Source organism: Andrographis paniculata, unplaced genomic scaffold (genome assembly GCF_009805555.1).
Source record: "Andrographis paniculata isolate CXL003 unplaced genomic scaffold, ASM980555v1 Contig10END, whole genome shotgun sequence".
NCBI classification, from domain to species: domain Eukaryota; kingdom Viridiplantae; phylum Streptophyta; class Magnoliopsida; order Lamiales; family Acanthaceae; genus Andrographis; species Andrographis paniculata.
In genome coordinates this window covers 1270603-1290468 of record NW_026137380.1, presented here as the reverse complement: position 1 = coordinate 1290468, position 19866 = coordinate 1270603, and the positions used below count along the sequence as shown (strand labels likewise).

The 19866-nt window shown below is 37.5% G+C and overlaps 3 protein-coding genes and 1 non-coding gene across 5 annotated transcripts; 1 reads left to right on the top strand and 3 right to left on the bottom strand.

The window, feature by feature from the left end:
• Positions 1-61: 61 nt before the first annotated feature.
• Positions 62-7957, bottom strand: LOC127260050 (myosin-12-like). 2 transcript variants are annotated; one of them, XM_051287735.1, is made up of 34 exons: positions 7754-7957; positions 7535-7663; positions 7264-7407; positions 7034-7179; positions 6802-6958; positions 6657-6715; positions 6134-6580; positions 5914-6060; positions 5753-5854; positions 5613-5670; positions 5433-5534; positions 5310-5347; positions 5111-5237; positions 4869-5039; positions 4662-4793; positions 4336-4581; positions 4073-4250; positions 3792-3997; positions 3559-3678; positions 3368-3466; positions 3037-3252; positions 2828-2967; positions 2640-2741; positions 2374-2557; positions 2058-2291; positions 1632-1991; positions 1406-1555; positions 1267-1337; positions 1083-1182; positions 934-990; positions 795-851; positions 645-725; positions 490-572; positions 62-408 (listed from the first exon to the last, which is right to left on the bottom strand). In XM_051287735.1, exons 1-34 carry the CDS (start codon positions 7754-7756, stop codon positions 282-284), a joined length of 4773 nt encoding a protein of 1590 aa, XP_051143692.1. In that variant the 5' UTR covers positions 7757-7957; the 3' UTR covers positions 62-281. The 2 variants fall into 2 exon arrangements, with proteins under 2 accessions (XP_051143692.1, XP_051143772.1); XM_051287815.1 differs by lacking the exon at positions 7754-7957 and having other exon boundaries at positions 63-408; positions 4336-4396; positions 4475-4581; positions 7535-7675.
• A 4434-nt stretch (positions 7958-12391) lies between these two features.
• TRNAG-UCC (transfer RNA glycine (anticodon UCC)) lies at positions 12392-12463 on the bottom strand. Its single transcript has one exon. It is a non-coding gene; the product is annotated as a tRNA-Gly (tRNA).
• A 1155-nt stretch (positions 12464-13618) lies between these two features.
• LOC127260258 (uncharacterized) lies at positions 13619-16168 on the top strand. Its single transcript, XM_051287986.1, has 7 exons — positions 13619-14161; positions 14233-14319; positions 14424-14678; positions 14789-14953; positions 15056-15109; positions 15228-15374; positions 15658-16168. Exons 1-7 carry the CDS (start codon positions 14003-14005, stop codon positions 16033-16035), a joined length of 1245 nt encoding a protein of 414 aa, XP_051143943.1. The 5' UTR covers positions 13619-14002; the 3' UTR covers positions 16036-16168.
• Positions 16169-16342: 174 nt separating this feature from the next.
• Positions 16343-18237, bottom strand: LOC127260189 (beta-hexosaminidase 2). Its single transcript, XM_051287918.1, has 2 exons — positions 17368-18237; positions 16343-17280 (listed from the first exon to the last, which is right to left on the bottom strand). Exons 1-2 carry the CDS (start codon positions 18143-18145, stop codon positions 16343-16345), a joined length of 1716 nt encoding a protein of 571 aa, XP_051143875.1. The 5' UTR covers positions 18146-18237.
• Between the last annotated feature and the right edge of the window lie 1629 nt (positions 18238-19866).

The following is a 19866-nucleotide window of genomic DNA, read 5'->3' as shown; positions in this document are numbered from 1 at the left end:
GATTATTTATATAAATAACAACTAAACCTATGCAATTGATTAAGCATCGAAACAAATAACAATAATGTTTGAAAAAACTGTGCGTTGCATAACCTTTATGTAAGTAAGTCAATCGAACGAGTATCAATCAAATTTTTATGTCTACAAACAATCGTAAAACTGACAATAAATCATCATGGATTCTCACATCATAACCAAAAAAAATGGCAACGAACAAAGAGAACCACCACCAAAAAAAAAAAAGAAGAAAAAGAATCAAAACTGGAGGCCGGCAGAAGTACTCATTCTGTGGTTGTCTGCAACAAAAAATGGAAATCCGATCGCTGACGAAGAAGCTGCGGCGGATCAACGTCGGATATATTGATATCTTGGAAAGATTTCGATATCTCATCCATCGAAAAAGGTATGCTGCAAATCAGACATCATGCATCATTTTTTTTGAATTTTTGTCCATGTTCGAAAGCCTTGATCGAGCTATGAGTTGATTACCTCGAATCGACATCGAGCAAGAACGTGTTGTTCGGTGAGCTAATCGAATCCTCTACTGTCAGCACTTTCATTTTTGCAATGATCTGGTCACAATACGAATTAAGAATGTAATAACTTCGATGATACATAAGAATGAAAAGTTTGTTAGTCGTTACCTCCGTTGATAATCCTTGTGTTCCATACTTGTCGTCCCAAAACATGGTCCCGATTCGATATATTTGAGCAATGCCCAACACCTATCGACAAAAGAAATGTAAATGATCTCATTGTTTCGAGAAAAGATTTATTTATCAACTTTCTTTTACCGGGCAGAGTTCATTCGAAATCTCTTCGAGCGATTTGTGAGTTTTCTGATGCAAGACCTGGAAAAGTTGCAATTTTTTTGATCAAGAACACTTACTTTCGAGCAAATCCAAAGCCCAGTTAATTCTGAAAAATGCATACCAAAAAGGCCACAGCTTGTCGAATGTGTTGGAGTTCATCCCATGACGATCCGGCGCGCTGCATTATACGATTGTAAAAAAGAAAACAAACATGCTTAGATGAACTTGTCGATAGTCGAATGCTAGTATTTTCGACAGAGCCATTTTTACCTCATCTCTTGCTTTCATACACCAATTTTCAAGTTCTTGTAATCCAGCTTTCACATATTCGCCATTGCTAAACGAGCAGCATTCACGGCGAAGAAGTAAGCTGAGAAAATCGAAACAGAGTGAATTATGTCACGCTTTTTTCTGAATTATGTCGCGAAAGTTGCACGTACAAGTTAACTCTTACCTATTGAAGAGCTGCACATTTATGAATGAGAAGACTTGGCCGAAAATTTTCCGTGTGATGATCGAAGGAACCTAAAAAACAGAAAGATTAAGAATGGTCGAAGCTTCAAGACATAGGCCTACGAAAGTACTCGGCTTACGTAATTTTCAGACAGTATCGCCATCGTATGATCCAAACTATGAACTATGTTTTGCCAATGTATGCTGGAGCTCTGCTGTTTCGAAATGATGTGCGAGTGAATGTTTTTTGACGATCCTTTCACCGGTCTGATCCTCGCAGCTCGTGGCGCCTGTTTACGAAATTTTAACATATAAATCGCGAGTTTAAGTAAATGTTGGTACGATAATCTTTTGTTGAATAATTACTTGAATGCATAAACTGAGAAAGGGGCTGATCTCTTTCTTCAAACTGTCGCGAATCATGCCGTAGATTTTCTCGACACAAGCAGTTAGATGTTGCTTAAACAGCAGAGCAGGGTACTTAGCTTCGATCCGCGATTTAATTGTTGGACTTCCCTCCATTCCGCTGTATCCGCTCGATAGTCCGGTGAGTATAGACGACGATCGAACCTGTGCCATTCTACCGAACAATGTGATCGGCGAACTTCGGCTGCGCTTCGAAGACACTGCTGGTGTATTCATGGCCTTCACAGTCCTTTGCATAAGAAATAGAAGAGTCGAAGTTGTCGACAACCAGTAGGCGAGATATCTGATGTTGTCCTGATTCTGTATGCAAAGTTTTTGTAAGGAATCATGTTTTCGCAAGTTGAATATAAGCTTGGAAAACTGTACCTCTATCGATGATTGGATTGCGTGAATAATCCTATCGAATATAGCCGTTTTATCGGCTTCGAATGATCTCCAATGAATGAGTGCTTTGAAAACAACACAAGCTGCAACAGGCCTGTTCTTATCGTCGAATCGACTGTCTTCGAGAAGGCATTTGATTAAAGCGTCGTGATTTTCCTGCTGCCTATCCGTCAACGATCTTTGTTTAGAAAGGAGAGGAGGAGAGCCCTCCAAGTCCTGCAGACGCCATTTTCGATATCAATGTTTTTGCCAGTAGTCGAAAAGCTAGTTTCATAAATGAAAGTGATTCTTGATTTACTTCAGTTATCTGTTGCTGTGTTTTCGACGGTGAATGTTGCTCTGTCTGCTGGATTTCGTCGTGGCTCTGATATCCGTTGTCCAGTTTCTGCATTTTATCAGAGTTCACGATTCGCTCTACGACTACTTTTTGAGCTCGAAGAAGCTTATTCTCTGACTCCAAACCTCTGATCTTCTCCTTCAACCTGATATTAAAACTTGAAAGTATCTGTGACATATAAACTAAAGTATGAACTGAGTTTCAGAGATTAAGTTAAGAAATGTTACAGTTCCATTTCTTCGGTGAAGTCCTCTTTCGACGACTCAGCCAAAGCCTGCTGGCGAAGAATCTGATTCTCGGATTCAAGGTTCGATAAGTTCACTTCTAATCTGAAAAGATGTTAACAAGATTTAATCATAACAGAGCAGATGAATCCCGGCATTGCTAGACAAGCATTTCTTCGAAAATAAGACACCTTTCAATGGTTTCTTGCAGCCTTAAAGCTCTCATCTGCGCCTCTTCGGCTTCTTTAACTCTGGCGCGGCATTCCTTCTCTACTTCCGAATGTGTCTGCTCAAAGTCCTCCACTTTCTTCTTTAGCTCAACTAGCGCCTCCTGCAAATGTTTGCTTCGAATCAACCATTCTGAGTAAAGAATCATCTTTTAAGTCACTCAGATTTTTACCTCGAGTTCATTGTTTTGATTGGTTAATTGTGCGACCTTTGTGTCGTCAAAAACTGGTACTTCTTTAATGACTGGCGGGGCTTGTTCGATTGCTAACTTTGCAGCCTCTCTTTCATGAATGATGGTGGCATGCGCTTCATGGAGCTGTGTTTGCATATCCTGTAAGGAGTTTTGCAGTTTCGCTATTTCTTGTCCCTTTGCTTCTTCGATATCCATCTGTAAGAAGATGACAGCAAGTTTTATCTGATGTAAGAAAGGCAAAAATTTCGACTGCAGGTATTGGAAATACTCGATTTTTGGCCTATCCATCACAACATTTTTGAAGGCATACCCGCAGGTGCTTTTCAATGTCTAGTCTCCATGTTAGCTCCTCGACTCGTTTTTCTAGCTTATCCTTTGCTTCCTTAAGCGCTCCTGTCTCCCTTGCAGCCTGTGTAAGAAAATTACACCTCAAACATCAGATGTATTCTGCGCTTATTAGTAGTTATGCTATACAAAGTTCATGTAAGAAGAAATGCTGACCATCCTCAGTTTTCGAAGCTCCTTCCTCGCGATCCTCGCTCGCCACAGGCATTGAACTGAAATGCTACATTTCTTCAGCTGTTTATAGGTCGATAAAGCATGGAAACTTCGCCAACGTGTCTGGAAAAGATAAAAGTTTAACGATGAACATTTTCCATTGAAGCCTTCTTAGTTTCTTCAGCTGCAGGAAAGCTTTTAGCAGAAACTGGATTTGATCAGTTTTAGTTCACTACCTGAATTATCGTTGCGCCTTTGTCTTGTCTTCGTTGTCTGAACTCATTCCGCGCTGCCATTGCTCTCAGTCCTGTTTGAATCACAATTGCTGCTGCCTGTAACTTGTTGTAAGTTTTTCTTGCTGCACGACTGCGCGCGTGTTTCTGTATTTTGATAGAAGCATCTTCTCTTCTCATGTGTTCGTAAACATTTCTTGCAAGTCGAGCTGTTGACGAGCAGAATAAAATGTTTCTCAAAATACCGAAGCAAGTTTTTAGCTTCCTTGTAACAAAAATTTTACCTCTCCAAAGCTTCTGGATGTTTATCGAAGACTTCCTTAGGATTATAAACTCTTTTCGGGCAAGATATGTCCTGATTTGCCTCTGAATAGATTTCGCGGCGCGAGCTAAAACTTCTGCTCTTCGAGCATCTAATTCAGCCATTTGACCTGCTCTGAGAAACACTTTGCTCTTCCCCATCTACAACAGTTTAATCAGCTAAATGCACCTTCAAATGTATCGTTAAAGGCGCCGGTAAGCTGTGGTAAAGAAGTCGACGTGTTACCTGATAGCCTTTTAAGCCCATTTTGTCGCAGATGGCGCTGCAAGCCACTCTCTCGTCTGATCTGTAATGAAGAAAGCAGTAGGCCTTAAATGGAGTGATCGATGAGGCGAAAATGAGACAAGAATGTGATGTTACATACCCTTCGACTACATCCGGCGCCAGCATTCCAAACCTGTCTATGAACTCGTCAAATGTTCTTTTCGTCGGGTATCCAGCACAGCTTATTCTTATAGCCTCTAACACACCCTGCAATGATTTGCGCCGTGGTTTGTAAATAAAGGCAACAAATGATTCGATCACTTGTTTGCAATGGATGAATGACTTACGCCGCATCTTAGCTGGTTCAAGACGTTGAAATTCTCGAAGATCCCCGGCTTTAGGACCGTGTTGGGCTTGACACATCGAATATAATGTGGCTCTGTTGTGCTCAAGGTTTCCATCAAAGATTGTAGTTGTTGCTGCCATTCATATCGCAGAAATTTACGATTTTCATGTCCTCAGTTAGAATATCGTAATTCCGATTGACTCCTTACCTTGAATCGGTTGCCTATCGAAGAAAACTTGGACTGCTTTGATGTTTCCTCCGGCAACGGAGGGAAGAGACTCGCGACGAACGAGCAATTCGATTCAGTCAAGAGAGCTTGATGCTCTGCGACAACATAGTCCTTGTTCTTGTCGAGGAAGTAATCAGCTTGATATGTAACCTGTTTTCGCAAGAACATTAAAATGTACTATGAACAGAGGCTGTAAGAACTCTACAAATGCTCGAGCTTACATCGCCGGCGTAATGGTTTATCGTGAAGTCAGTTCGCGCGAGCTTTGGCTTGCTGAAGCGCTTGTGGCCTTTGTAAGTTTGGTACATCTTTTGCGCAAACGTTTCGTGTGTTGATTTCGGGAACATACTGCAAAGTTTATAGGCCATCTTTAGCTGCTATATGTGATTTTTTCGACTTCTCTGTTGCTATAGTTCTTACCAGGCTTCGTCGAGAAGGGCGATTATTCCTCCTGGTTTCTGCATTGTGTCAATATATGGAATCTGTCATTGCAATGTAATAGCTTTAGGCTTGCAGAATCGAGTAAAAGCTTTCGGCGCGCACCTTTTCGATAAGATCCAAGACGTCTTGATTGTCGACAAATTCAACATAGCTCCAGTTGATCTCCTCTTTAGTGTACTCTTCTTGTTCCATCTTGAATACGTGCTGTGTTGGTGTTTTTTGTTCGATGTAATCAGGTTATGTTCTTATCGACAAACTTGAAGCTTTCGAAACTCATCTAACCTGGTTGAAATGCTGCTGCAGCTTCTCGTTCGTTAGGTTGATGCAGAGCTGCTCGAAACTGCGATTCGCAGCTAAAAAATTACGTTGTTCTTGAAGTATAAATACGAAAATGTCGAAAGCGAATACACATAAAGACAGACCTGTTGATTTTGAAGCTCTCGAACCCGTATATGTCGAGCACGCCGATAATGCTTTTTGCATTAGGATCTTGACCGATCGAGCTGTTGATCTTGTCGACGATCCTGTCGCAGGCGTAGCTGATGAGTAAAAAGACAATGTCTGTTTATTCGAAATTTCTTACCAATCGAATAGTCGGGAGTAGATTGTCTTCGCCAACGCATCCCTGCTCGTGACAGCTGCGCCGGGATCGAGTGGTTTCGTTATGCTGCCGTCGGGAGTTACAATCACACGCTGGCAGAGAGAGTCGACGAGCCCCTTCTCGTTGCACCTGTAGTCGCCGCAGCAGCAAATGAGGATGAAATCGAGCGAAACGATACTGTTGGATCAACGAGAGTTCTTACATAAGCAGCTCCGCTGCTGTCTGAAGATGATACCGCGCCTTGTCGTCTTTGAGCTTCGAAGAGTCGACTTCGCTCCCCTTGACGAATTCGATGTTGCCCAAATGAAGTATAGCGGCTACTACTCGAAATATCGCCTCCTGCTCGTCCTGGCTAATCCCGACAATGTCCATAGCGTTTCTCGTTTCGAGGTACTCTCTTGCATCATCTACGTTCGAGACATCGTAGCAGCTACTTTGATTGAGGTAGTGAAATGTTCTTGGATCTCCTAGTTTGAGCTTTTTCACTTCCTCCGGCGGCGCGGCGCAGAGCATGTAGAAGCAGTGGTAGTTCCTTTCCGGATCCGAGACTTGGCAAACGCGCGATCTTTCTAGTAGATAAGTTCGAACTGCAGCTCCCGAGATCTTCCCCTGTTTGTCGAAGTGAATCTCTACAAATTTGCCGAAACGACTGGCGCAACGAGCTCGAGTTAAGCCCTTACTAAAGAATTCGATCGAGCGTAAGAAAATTCGACATTCGATCTTACCTCGAATTGTTGTTCTTCACTGTCTTAGCATTGCCAAACGCTTCAAGAACTGGATTGGACTGCAGAAATGCAAGATTTAGCCTTGTTCTGTGAATTCTAACATCAAGAAATGATGTAAGATTTAAGGTTTTTGATCTGTACTCACTTCCAAAACCTGTTGTTCAACTGTTCTTCCTTCTGTGCCTGATCTTCCTCCCATGAATGCAAGATATCTCATCAACATTTTCGTCGTCTCCGTCTTTCCTGCGCCGCTCTCTCCGCTCACCAGGATCGACTGGCTGCCGTGCTCATTGATGATCGCCCTGCGACAGACAGTCGAAATCCGATGATGTAATAACAACCAATGATCCTAAATGTACAGACAGTTTTACTTTTACCTGTAACATGTATCTGCAATGGCAAAAAGATGAGGACTTAGCTCCCCAAATGCAGCCCCTTTGTACTGCTGCATCATATGGATATCGTAGAGATGCGGCAGCCGCCGGAAAGGGTTCACGGCGATCAAAATGTTCCCGGTGTAAGTCTGCAGCGGCGCCATAAAGAAATATATTACATTGTATCCTACATACTCTGTTTTTTTGTCTCAGACAAAATGTCGAATACTTACGTATATTTCGTTGAGAGCGAACCGAGAGGCGAGGTTGTACAAGACACCGGGCTCGTGCAGATAGGCTAACTTGGTCATGTCGTCGACACCGGCCGGCGGCGCTTCGGTGTCTTTCGGATAAATGCTTGCAATAGCTGCAACTATCTGAAATGCATGAGAATTGTCAATCGAATTTGTCTGATAGAAGACAACATTGTGGCACCAGAAACCTCAGCAAATTATATGTTAGAAGTTTAGAAATTCGATTCAATTGGATTGAGAGAGAGGTTACAGTGTTCCCTGTTGAAGTAAGAATGGTTGCATCTGTTCCTTTGATCTGCAAGACTTGTCCATCGATCCAGGCAATTTGAGGATCCTCAGCCCATACGTGGGATCCGACAATAATGTTAACTGGAGTGCCCTGAATCATCATCATCATCATCATCAGTTTTATCTTACAACTGCTGAAAATCAAAAGAGATCAAAATCGAAAAAACAAAAAGGTACTCACCATCTACCTCTGTGTCGGAGCAGCAAGCAAATGAAAGTTGGATTGCCGTCCGATGAAGCGGTCGGAGACGACGAGGAATCGAAAATGAAAATGCTGAGCACTGCAGCCTATTATAATAATAATAATATTAATTAATTAATTAAAAAAAAAAAAGTGATTTGATTTGCAGGTGAGGATGGAATTGATGAAGAGAACAGCAAAGCATGAGAAATGGTGGAGCATCATTTCATTTGCAATGAGTGGACGTGTGTGTTTTGTTGGCTTGGTATTAAAATTAAAGCTCCCATCCATTTGTGTTCTTAATTATGGTCTTTTGTGCTGTGCATCCAAAGAGAAAAAGGTATCACCTACCTACCTAGCTCGAGACTCGACTTAATTAACAACCTTTTTCTCTTATTTTTAAAATTTCTTATACAAGAGTGCTAAATTATCGTAACTATACTAGATATCCTAGTCAACTAATTAAAAATAGACTAAATTGCACCAAATTTCGTACTCCCTCCCTCCGTCCACACATAAAGTATCCAATTACTTTTAGCGCCGTATTTAAAAAATAATAGTATTTTAATTATAGTGGGTAGTTAAAACCAGCGTGACGACATTTTTGCCTTGCTTTTTTAATGTAAAAGTAATATTGTTCTGTAAAGTAGAGGTATTTGTAAGAAAAAAAAAGAAGTATTTAATGAATGTTTACTTTGTAATTCAACATATGTATATTTTCTAAGTGGACGGAGGAAGTACTTCATAAAATTGCTTCAAATTTCAACTTCGTTCAATGAATTATGTGTTTAACTCCTCAATCATCTTTCTTTATTTAAAGGTGTTTGATTTACCCTTCCAAACCATGAATGAATTTTAAAATCTTAATCTCTAAACTCATCAAATTATAAATATATTTATTTTTTAAGAAAACATTAAATATATTTAGAATTAATTATTTTTATCAGATTTTAAGAATTTACTTTTATTATTTTGTGAGCTAAATACAATAAAAATGGATATATTTATAATTTTAGATGTTTAAAAAATGAGATTTTAAAATATATTCGCAACTTGAGCACATTTAGATCAAATATTATTAATATTTCCGATTTAATTAAATACTGAGTTTATGAAATTTTGAGAGAGTTTGATTCAATTTTTAAAGTATAAAAACAATACATAATTTTTATTAACGCAATATTATGTGGACTATTTTGATATGATATGAAAACCCTTTTTACCATTTCTTCAATGTTTGCTTTGTTCTTCCCAAATCCCAAACTTTGATCTCTTCTTTCTTTGTATAATATATATATAGATTGAAAGTCTTTTCCTTTCATTTAGGGGGTGGGGTAGTGAGTTGAAAATGTGATAGATTTGCAGGTGGGTTGGCCATTCACATGGAAATAAAGCTATCTATCTCTCCATCTATCTGTTCATTCATTAATTCCATTCTTTTGATTTCATTATTAATAATTAACTACCAAGTAACATTTAACAAAATACACACTGCACTACACTTGTCTTGCTTTCCAACCAAGCTTTCCTTTTTCTTTTCATTTTAGTATTGCACAATGTTCAGACTTGGATTGAATATTCTTTACTACATGTTCACAGTATTATTTATTTTGTGGGTGTAAATTAATCTAGGATTTTTTATTATTTAATTTTGTATCTGGGGGTGGGGGTGGGGGTGGGGGTGGGGGCAGGCATCACTCAAGTCATCGACAAATTGTGTTTTCTTTCTTAGTCTTGTTCAGAGATCTTTTTTGATCCCAACAGTTCCCCAAACCCTACTTTTTTCTGGAATTTGGGGCCGCCTAGTTTTGCATTTGTTTTGGGGAAATCATTGCTGGATCTAGTTGGGATCTTCTATTCTTTAAATTCAATTTATTTCATTTCTGTATGAGATTGTTTGTCAAATTTCTGGTCTTTTTTATGTTCTTACTCAAAATTAGACAAAAGTATTTTGACATTGAGAATGTAAAGTAATATATTTACAAATTACCGTAAAAATGAAAAGTATCTGAATATTAATTACATGCAATTAGTCTCACTAAAATAAAAAATGATTAGTTTTTAATAGAATGGATTTTATGATTAGTTTTATTGTATGTAAAATTTTTAATAAGTCACTTTGTAATCATAATACTCTTTCAAGAGGATTCACGGCATGTCCAAGCGGACGTAAGGTTGTTCACTTTGTTTTGCATTAAATTAAACTACGTGCTTCATCGTTTGTTCGGGTCCTGTCAATTTCTTTTCGTTTTATTCTTGCCAACTTACTCCTCATATGAGATATTTAAACGCATTAGCTACAACACTACACAAGTCGATATAGTATCTATATATCGTTTACGTCTATGATTACTAGATGCTCCTCTAACTTTAGTATTTTAGAGTCAATATCAGCCCAATAGAGTGTTTTTTTATTTATTAATGTATTTATTACAATTATACTATAAGACTTCTTCCGTCTGCACAATTGTTAATGAATACTCATCTAGTAAAGGATGACCTGGTAGTGTAGGGGTAGGTTCAAACCCTCAGACGCATTTATTTAGAATATCAATATTATATGAGTGGAGAAAAAATATTTTGCCTTTATTTATTTTTTTTAGAATAATCAATTTGTTGTGTTTAAAAACATATATTAAAGATACACTCGTTAAACTGTATTGATTATAACTTAAATATTTATTTTTTAGGTAAAAGGTTGTATCATATTTTTTTTCGGTATTATGTCTGTTTCGTTTATTTTGATAGTTTTACTTTTGATGCTTGATATTATTTTGAATGTTTCTTTAATTATTTTACATTTACTTTTTATTTAAAACAAAATTTTAAATTATGTTTAAAATGATAAAAAGAGAAAGAGATGTATACATATAAATTAGAGAAGTCAAAAATAAATACATTCCAAAAATTTGATCCGACATAAAAAAATTGTATTTGAACTTAAAAAAATAGGCCTTAAAATTTTCAGATCGTGTCTGCCCGGCACACTAATGAACCGGGCCGTGTCCGACTTATTAAAGTTGGGTCGTGCCAGCCCGATCCAGTTTTTAAATTAATATTTAAATTTTAATAGATTTATATATATATATATATTAATATTTTAATTACTTTACCGTAAAGTTCTTCGCTTGGGTCATGCCAAGTCGGCCCGAATTGTCACACCTAATATAAATAAATCAAAATTTTGAAACATCTAAATTAAAATTTACACCAAATTCCAAACTATATGTAATGTGTTTTTATAAAGTGTTACGAGTAAATACCACATAATAAAATAAAATAAAATACTAATATATATACATATATATAGAAACAAATACGCCAATTTTGAAAAAGAAAGCCATTCAACAGGCCCAAACTATTTGAGTGAGCTTCTGTAAGCAATATAGAGAGCCCACGTGGCTCATATTAGACCTCAAAAGCTCTATCTAATCTAAAGCCCTCTAATGGCCCAACAGAATACAGTACCGTTGCCCATTTTGGGTTGCTTTGCTCCACATTTACATTTAGGTTGTGTTTGTTTGTTTTCTATATATGAGCATATCCTTTTATTATTTCTTCCGTCAACCAAATTTATAGTTTTTTTATTTTTATTCATTAAATTTATATTATTATTAATTTTGGCATAATTGATAAAACATTAAACTACATCCGTCCTAATTGAAAGAAATCTTTTGGGGTTTTGTAGTAAATTAAAAAATAATAGTATTTTATTGGTTAGTAGAATTGTTCAAGAAATTTTGATATTTTCACCCTTATGTATAATGGCATGTTTTTAATCTAAGTAAAAATTAAAAAATATTTTTGTATTTGTGTAGATTAGTTTTTCTAAAAAAAAATAAAGTTGATACTTTTTAGTGACATATGAAAAAAATAAAAAAGAGTATTTTGAGTTATGATTGACGGAATATACAATATAGATATTATTTCGTAAAAAATTAAAATTTTATATAATACATATAAATAAAAAATCATTTATTTATTTATGATTAATATAAATTAGTTTTATAAAGAATATGAAGTTTTAAATGTATACGAAAATATTTTTTATAAGTAAAGAAATTTTAAGTAATCTTGTAGGAAAAATAATACAAATTTAATTAAACTAAATATATTTAAAATTGATAAATTTATTAAAATATATATATATATATATAAATCATCTGTCCTGGAAGGTGGTATATTTTACATTGAAAAGTTTATCAAAATACTAAAAAAAAAGGGGCAATCTAAGTACATGAGGTAAAAATCATTGATGAAATTAGTGTTCATGCAAAAATATATATATTATTTTTTAATTATATCAAGTAACTGTTACAATTAAAAAATAATATTAGAAAAATGATAAGTTGACAAATAATGTCACACAGAAAATGATTAGTTATGTAAACTTTGTTCACTTTTACTTTTTTTCAATTAACTCCGTATCATTCCTCAATCAATATCAAACTTTTCACTTTAAATGGACCCACAAAAAAAGTTAACACATTGGATAAAAAATACTTCATATTTATATAGTTAAAAAAAAAAATGACATGTATTGTTTAATATTTTTAAATACAGAAAATGCATCAAAATTATATAAACTATTATTTAAAGTCACTAAACTATATGTGACAAAATTTTAAGTATCAAAAATGCGTTTGCCGGGAGTCGAACCCGGGTCTATTGCTTGGAAGGCAATTATCCTAACCGTTGGACTACAAACGCTGGATTGCTCTCTTGTTTATTCTATTTAAAAAATAATTATATTATTTTCTATTATTAAGCGTAACACTCGAGATATAATAATAGCAACAATTAACTTAGAAAATACTCCCTCCGTCCCACCTACCATGTTGCTGTTTTTGTCCGTCTCACATCTCATGTCACTTTTCTTTTTGAAAAATAATTAAATATTTAATTACATTTTAAATTTTAATTAAACTAATTAGTGATCTTAATTTATATTATAAGTTAATTATTTTTATTAATATATTTTTAATTGTCTACTAATTATATTTATCATAAATTCTAGTGTCTACCATAACCAAGGCATCCAATGTAGGACGGAGGTAGTAAACTATATAATGTATATCTACTTTTTTATCTATTGAATAAAATAATTAAATTATGATTACTATTAATCGGCACTCTAGCAATTTACATTTTTAACCTTTTCCTAATTTGAAAAGGAATACGACAAACACCTTGGTGAAGGGCAATAAGTGCAAGAACACACTCCACACCAAATTTGTCAACTTGTAATCCAAACAACAAACATTAATTTTTTCTTGTCTTCTAACTCATAAAAAAAATACAAACTACATTTAATGCTGCCCCCATGTATCCTAATTAATCACTTTGTTCATATATAATTTTTTAATAAAACAAAATTCAGGAATTAAAATAATTTGATTCTTTGAAAATCAAAACCCAATCGAAAGTTTTTTCTCTAACAGTCAATGATTAGGTCTCAATGGCAAATCCTGTGATTAAGAATGATTATCCCAGGTAAAACGAAGAAGAAAGAGAATCCTGCAGAGTCCCAGGAGTTAAACTCCCAAAGCATGCATGCTATTAATGACTCGTCAGGATCTCGAGATCCCGGGAGTGTCCAAGAATATGTCCGGTCCACGTCGCAAGACTCTGACAACCTCATATGGTGGCGATGGCGATGGCGATCCCGATGGTCCTTTCTCCCTACCACAAAGTCACATGTCTAACTACGAAACCCACTCGCTGCAGAAACGACAGATCCCTCTCAAAATCTGTTGCTAAAATCTGGAAGTTGAAAGCGCCGGGCCGGGCCGGGCTTGTCGCCATTATCAATGATGATCCCCCCACATTCCTTCCCCATTTTCTACTTTCTTTCTTTCTTTCTTATCTCCTTCTCCCTCCTCTTCTTCTGTGCCCTTTGCTCTTTCAGTTGCTCCACTGCTCAAATAAGTCAGCCCAGAATACAAAACGACACACTCAGCTGGATTTTACGATTTTTTTATTTTTATTTTCAAATATATATTTTTTAAATTTTCAAGAACACCTCTAGAGATTTCATTTTCGAAAAAGTTCCCTTTTCCTGAGGCTACAAAAGTGCTCTGCTATTTATTGCCGTGACAAAGACCAAACGGGCTTCTTACTTCTTAGGATAAGCAAGAACTGTGTGCTCACGCCATTCAAATTTTCAGAAAAAAAAAAATCCCCCAAATGGGTTTTTCTTGTTCACGTTGAATCCACACTCAGAAAATCTTCCAAACACTTCTGAAGCTAATGGATATGAAGGTTAAATTGGGTTTCTTTCTCCTGTCTCTGTTCTTGATTCCTTCCCTTGGGACTGCCGCCAGGGCGGGCGGCAGCGCCGCCCACCGGAATCTTGAAGTGAGGAGACACTTAACCCGCCTGAACAAGCCTCCTATCAAGTCCATCAAGGTACACATGTAATAAACATAAAAATATATATATATACATATATGTGTTTTCTAATTTGTGGGTGAACACAGAGCCCAGATGGAGATATCATAGACTGTGTTCATATATCCCACCAAGCAGCCTTCGATCATCCTCTCCTCAAGAACCACACAATTCAGGTCACAATCTAAGAAACCAACCAAACAATGCTTATGTCAGCCAAAGTGAAAGGGGGGTTTTCAATTAAATTTAATTTAATTTAGTTTTCAATAACAAGTTGCAGATGAGGCCAAGCTATCATCCAGAAGGGCTATTCAGTGACAGCAAGCAAGAAACAATCGGACCAAAGCCAATAGCCCAGCTATGGCAGACGAATGGGAGGTGTCCAAAAGGGACAATCCCCACAAGAAGAACAAGAACAGATGATGTTCTTAGAGCAAGCTCAATTCAGACATTTGGCAAGAAGATCCACAAAACCATACCCAGGCCAACCTCAGCCTCCCCTGAGCCTGATCTCATCACCCAAAGTGGCCACCAGGTATTCCAAATTATTTATTTTATAAAATAAAATTGAATCCATTGACAAAAGAGATGATAGATATTTGTTCTCAATTTTGTGTGTTGGTGTAAACTTTGGAGTTTGTTTAGCATGCCATAGCCTATGTTGAAGGAGATGAATACTATGGAGCAAAAGCAACCATAAATGTATGGGATCCAAAAATCCAGCAGCCCAATGAATTCAGCCTCTCTCAGCTATGGATTCTTGGAGGTTCTTTTGCTTCAGATCTCAACAGCATTGAGGCTGGTTGGCAGGTGAGTTCAGTCGGTAATTTCTGTTTAACCAACATCTATACACTGTTCTTTCATAATTTGGTAAATTCTTTTTTGGGGGGTTAAATTAAATTCTTGAAACAGGTGAGCCCAGATTTATATGGAGATAACAACACCAGACTCTTCACCTACTGGACTGTAAGCCACCATTTTTTGTCCGTTTTCTGATCATGGACAGGACAGCTAGCTAGCAATGATCTACAAGATTCTAAAATGGTTTTATTTATTTATTTTTAACTAATTTTGAAATTGGCAGAGTGATGCATATCAAGCCACGGGATGCTACAACTTGCTTTGCTCAGGCTTTATTCAAATCAACAATGAAATAGCTTTGGGGGCCAGCATTTATCCCATTTCTGGCTACAGAGACCCCCAATTTGACATCAGCATTCTTGTCTGGAAGGTTTGATATTTTCTGCTAAACTACAATCTTGAAAGGGAGAAGAAATAATTGTTCTATCTGATTGATAGCTGTTAGTGAATAATAAAAATAAAAACAAAAATAAAAATTAATAATTTACATCATGTGACTGACAAAAGGTGTTCTCAAATCTTGGATGCATCTCCACAAGGAATCTTTGACACTTACATATGCTTTTTCTGTGTCACATTCCTCCTACCTGTCATATAATTCTTACAATGTTCTTTGTGGATAATGTTTGATTCATTTTATAATGTAAGAACAGGATCCCAAAGAAGGAAATTGGTGGATGCAATTTGGGAAGGATTATGTTCTGGGTTATTGGCCAGCCTTCATGTTTTCTTACTTATCCGACAGCGCGTCGATGATTGAATGGGGCGGCGAAGTGGTGAACTCACAAAGTGATGGGCAGCACACGACGACAGAAATGGGGAGCGGCCATTTCCCAGAAGAGGGATTTGGCAAGGCCAGCTATATGAGGAACATCCAGGTTGTCGACTCTTCGAACAACCTCAGGGCTCCCAAAGACATCGACATATTCACCGAGCAGTCCAACTGCTACGATGTGCAGCTTGGCAAGAGTGGGGATTGGGGCAATTATTTCTACTATGGAGGCCCTGGGAGGAACCCTAATTGCCCTTAATAGTTAATAATACTATTTGTCTATATATTGAAGATTTGGCCAAGAAGATAAGGTGTATATGTGTGGGAAAATGAATTGGTAATTCATTCGGACATGTATGTTTTCCTTCTTGGGAAACATCCTCTCTTTAGGACATGTTTATCAGATTTCATCTGCTTGAAGAACAAATTTCTTTCCAGGCAGGCACTCTAATTGTGCAAAATTGTTTGTGTTACCATGTATAAAAAAGTTCTAGTTGTGTGCTTCAAAGGCAACATCAATTCCAATCTTTAAAATGAGAACAGAGAATGTAAGAAAAAACATGAATCTAAATGGGGTTATTACACATGCCTGGATTCTTGATGCACCAGAGAGGCTGAATTGGCTCGGCTCCGATTCCTCGGGTCACCATTCTGTATCGCCACTCGTTCAGTCTGTCCGTTGCCTCTGCGACTCTGTTCTTCCCGGTTTCGTCGAGGTTCCCTGACCATAATGTTTCAGCCATGGCCGATGTTCTTGGCCAGATTCTCAAGTCCATGACTGCTGGATCAGCTTGCTCCGACCACAAGGCTACCTCCCCTCCCAACACCAGCTTCGATTCTGTCTTGTTCAGACCGTACGTTATGTCGTAATTGTATATCAGCTGCCATGATTTGAACGGCCCGCACCAGGAACCGCCGTTGCCCTGATCAGTGCCCGGCGGACGAATGTACAAACTGTTGTTCCCTGTAAAATCTCCATGCCCACAATCCAGGTAATAGAAATCAGATGACGAGACAATCGCACGGTAGCCGGATTCGACTATCTTCTTGGTGTTGTTTGGACCATTGTTCCATGTCTGCAGAATGACATGTTCAGGTGGAAGCACAGATGCTGTAACGTTAACATTGGCGTCCAGCAGGACATCCTCCCAATACACAACGGTTCGATTCAGGGACAAGATGTATGGCAATGTCGATCCGATGAACTTTTCAAGAACCTGGCTGAGAGTTCCATTGTTGGAGAGAAAAGCTTGAATTGCAGGATCAGTTTCCCAGCACTTTGGATTTACTTCATCAGCCCCACCGTGGTATAATTTCTCTGGAAACATCGAAACTGCATCTCGGACAACGTTTTTGACAATTTCGAAGGTTTTAGGATTCATCGGATTCAATTGTCCTGTTCCTGGCTCCGCCGCATACGGCGCAGATTCTCCCGCCGGCCACCAGAACATGTTCGCGCAAGTGACGATATCTGGGTAAGCTCCAGCCCATGATCCGGTGTGCGCTGCGAAAATCGAGATTCAGATTATATGATTTGATTATTGAAATTCAAAATCCCCAAATTCTAGGGTTTTGAAGAAATTGAATTTACCAGGCATGTCGATTTCTGGTAAAACCCTAACGCCGTGCTCCATTCCATAGTCGACGATTTTTTTCACATCCGCCGCCGTGTATGTCATCTCATCGCCGTATGCACCCTTCGACGGCAAATCAGGCTCCGACGGCACGGCGAGGGGGAACGAGTGCGAATCGGTGATGTGCCAGTGGAAGACGTTGAGTTTGTTCATGCTCATCGCGCCGATCAGCCGCAGCAAATGCTCGACGCCGTAGAAGTTTCTCGAAGTGTCGAGCATGATCCCCCGGTGGACGAACAGCGGCGCGTCGGAAATGTGCATCCCACAGGCGACCTTCGACGACGGCGGCGACGGCGAGTACACCAGCTGCGAGAACGTCTCCAGCCCTCGCATCGCGCCCCAGGCGGTCTCCGCGCGGATAGTGGCGGCGCCGCCGTCGCACGGGACGGAAAGCGAGTAAGACTCGTCGGCGCCGTGAGTTAACGGAGCGCCGGTGTCGGAGACGTCAATAGTAAGAGCAGAAAGCGGCGACGCCGACGTGACATTGAGCGGCGGATTGACGAGCGGACGGTGGTGCTCCGTCAGAACCAGGCGGAGGTAGCGGCCGACGGCGGGGGTAAGGTAGCGGTGGGGCGGGGCGGAGATGGAGAAATTTGGGGAGAGGAGGATCGCCTGAGGGGACCGCCATTGGAACGTGGCGGGCTTCGGCCAGACGTTGATCGGAAATCCGACGGCTGAGATTTGAGGAACGGCGAGTAGAAGAATTGCAGCAATGAAATTACAAAAATACCCCATTCCGGGCTCTAATAAAAATAAAAGATCCTCCTTTGCACTAATAACTAATGAATGGAATAATTGAACTGTTTGAGACTGTTATGTCAATTTATACATAAAAGTGTGAAATTTTTAAGTGGAGGTTCTTTTTGTTGTTACTAATTTGTCTTCTTGAGACTTGTCCATACATACAATAGTTACGTATGTTCAAACTTAGTTATATAATTACAAGTAATTAAAAGATATATTCATTAAAAAATGTATATAAGTATAATTGTAGTATTATGCTGAAGTGCACTTATGCGCCGGCGGGCAGTCTTAATTTATACCGTCCTTCGATTTAAACTACAAAAGTGCAGTTTTGGGGTCCATTTGGAGGACGGCTGTGGTGATTGGTGAATGTTTTCCTTATTTTATTTAGGCATAAAGATCTCCGAATTGGGTCTTTCTGCAATACTATCAAATTTAAACTGTACTTCCATAAATTATAGTATAATTATAGATTACTTTACTTCGGGAATCAATAAAACAATGACGATACAGACATTAAGTGAAAGTTGTCTATGTTTTTTAATCCCAAATTTATATTACATGATGCGCATCGATCAACTTTGATTCGATCAAATGAATATGATAATGATTTGATCGGATCAACATATGTTATACGAATGACCAACGCATATTTATATATATTTTAATAGAGGGAAGATCGGGTGTTGATGCTTATTAGTATAAAAAATTAAGTATGTTAACTTATTTTATAAATTATATAATTAATATAATTATACATAATTATATTACACTAATCAGCATGGGTGCTGATCGTAAAATATCAGCATTCAATCCTTTCCCATTGTAATATATTTATAATACAAAATATATTATATTTTATTTTATTTTATAAAATTAACATATTATACTAAAATAAAACACTAAACAAATAAGCTTTGGAATTATCGATACTAAAATTATAGACTAAAGCAAAAATTTATAGATAAATATAATTCAAATACTTTTAACATAAATATATTATTTAATTGATATTCTATTAGAGCAACTCCAACCCACTAATGCAATGGGTTGTGCCAAAATTGGGGGAGGGACTCCAACCCATCCCCAAAGTGTACAATGTTACTTTATATTTTGCAGTGTACAGTGTTACTTTATAATTTTATTTTTTTAGAAAGTGATAATTTTATTTCTTTAAGAATAATGTATAATTTTATTTTTTTAAAAATGATATATAATTTTATCTTTCGAAAAATGATATATAATGTGTAATTATATATATGGGTTATATTATAAAAATAAATTAAAGTTACGGTGTAATTTATAAATATAAAAAACTATATAAAATAATACTTCATCCGTCCCTTAACAATCTATCTATTTTAATAATTTTGGTCCGTCCCATAACAAAGTATCTATTTCCTTTTTTTTTTTTTTAAGTAATTGTACTATTTACCCAATATTACAAATATCCTTCTAATTTACAATATATTACACAAATATCATTATATAAAATAAATAAATAATGTTAATAAAAGAATTGAAAACACATAAGGGACAGATCTGTTTGTTTTTTTTAAAATTTTTATAACTACGTGGAATCCGTCGCCGCTACTCGAAAGTGTGCACTGAGTAAATCCTCTGCCGAACCAGAGCCCGTCGTACTTGTCGAACCATGAATGGTGGACACCAATAAAATTGATTTGGGCCATTGAATGTATCCCCTCATTACT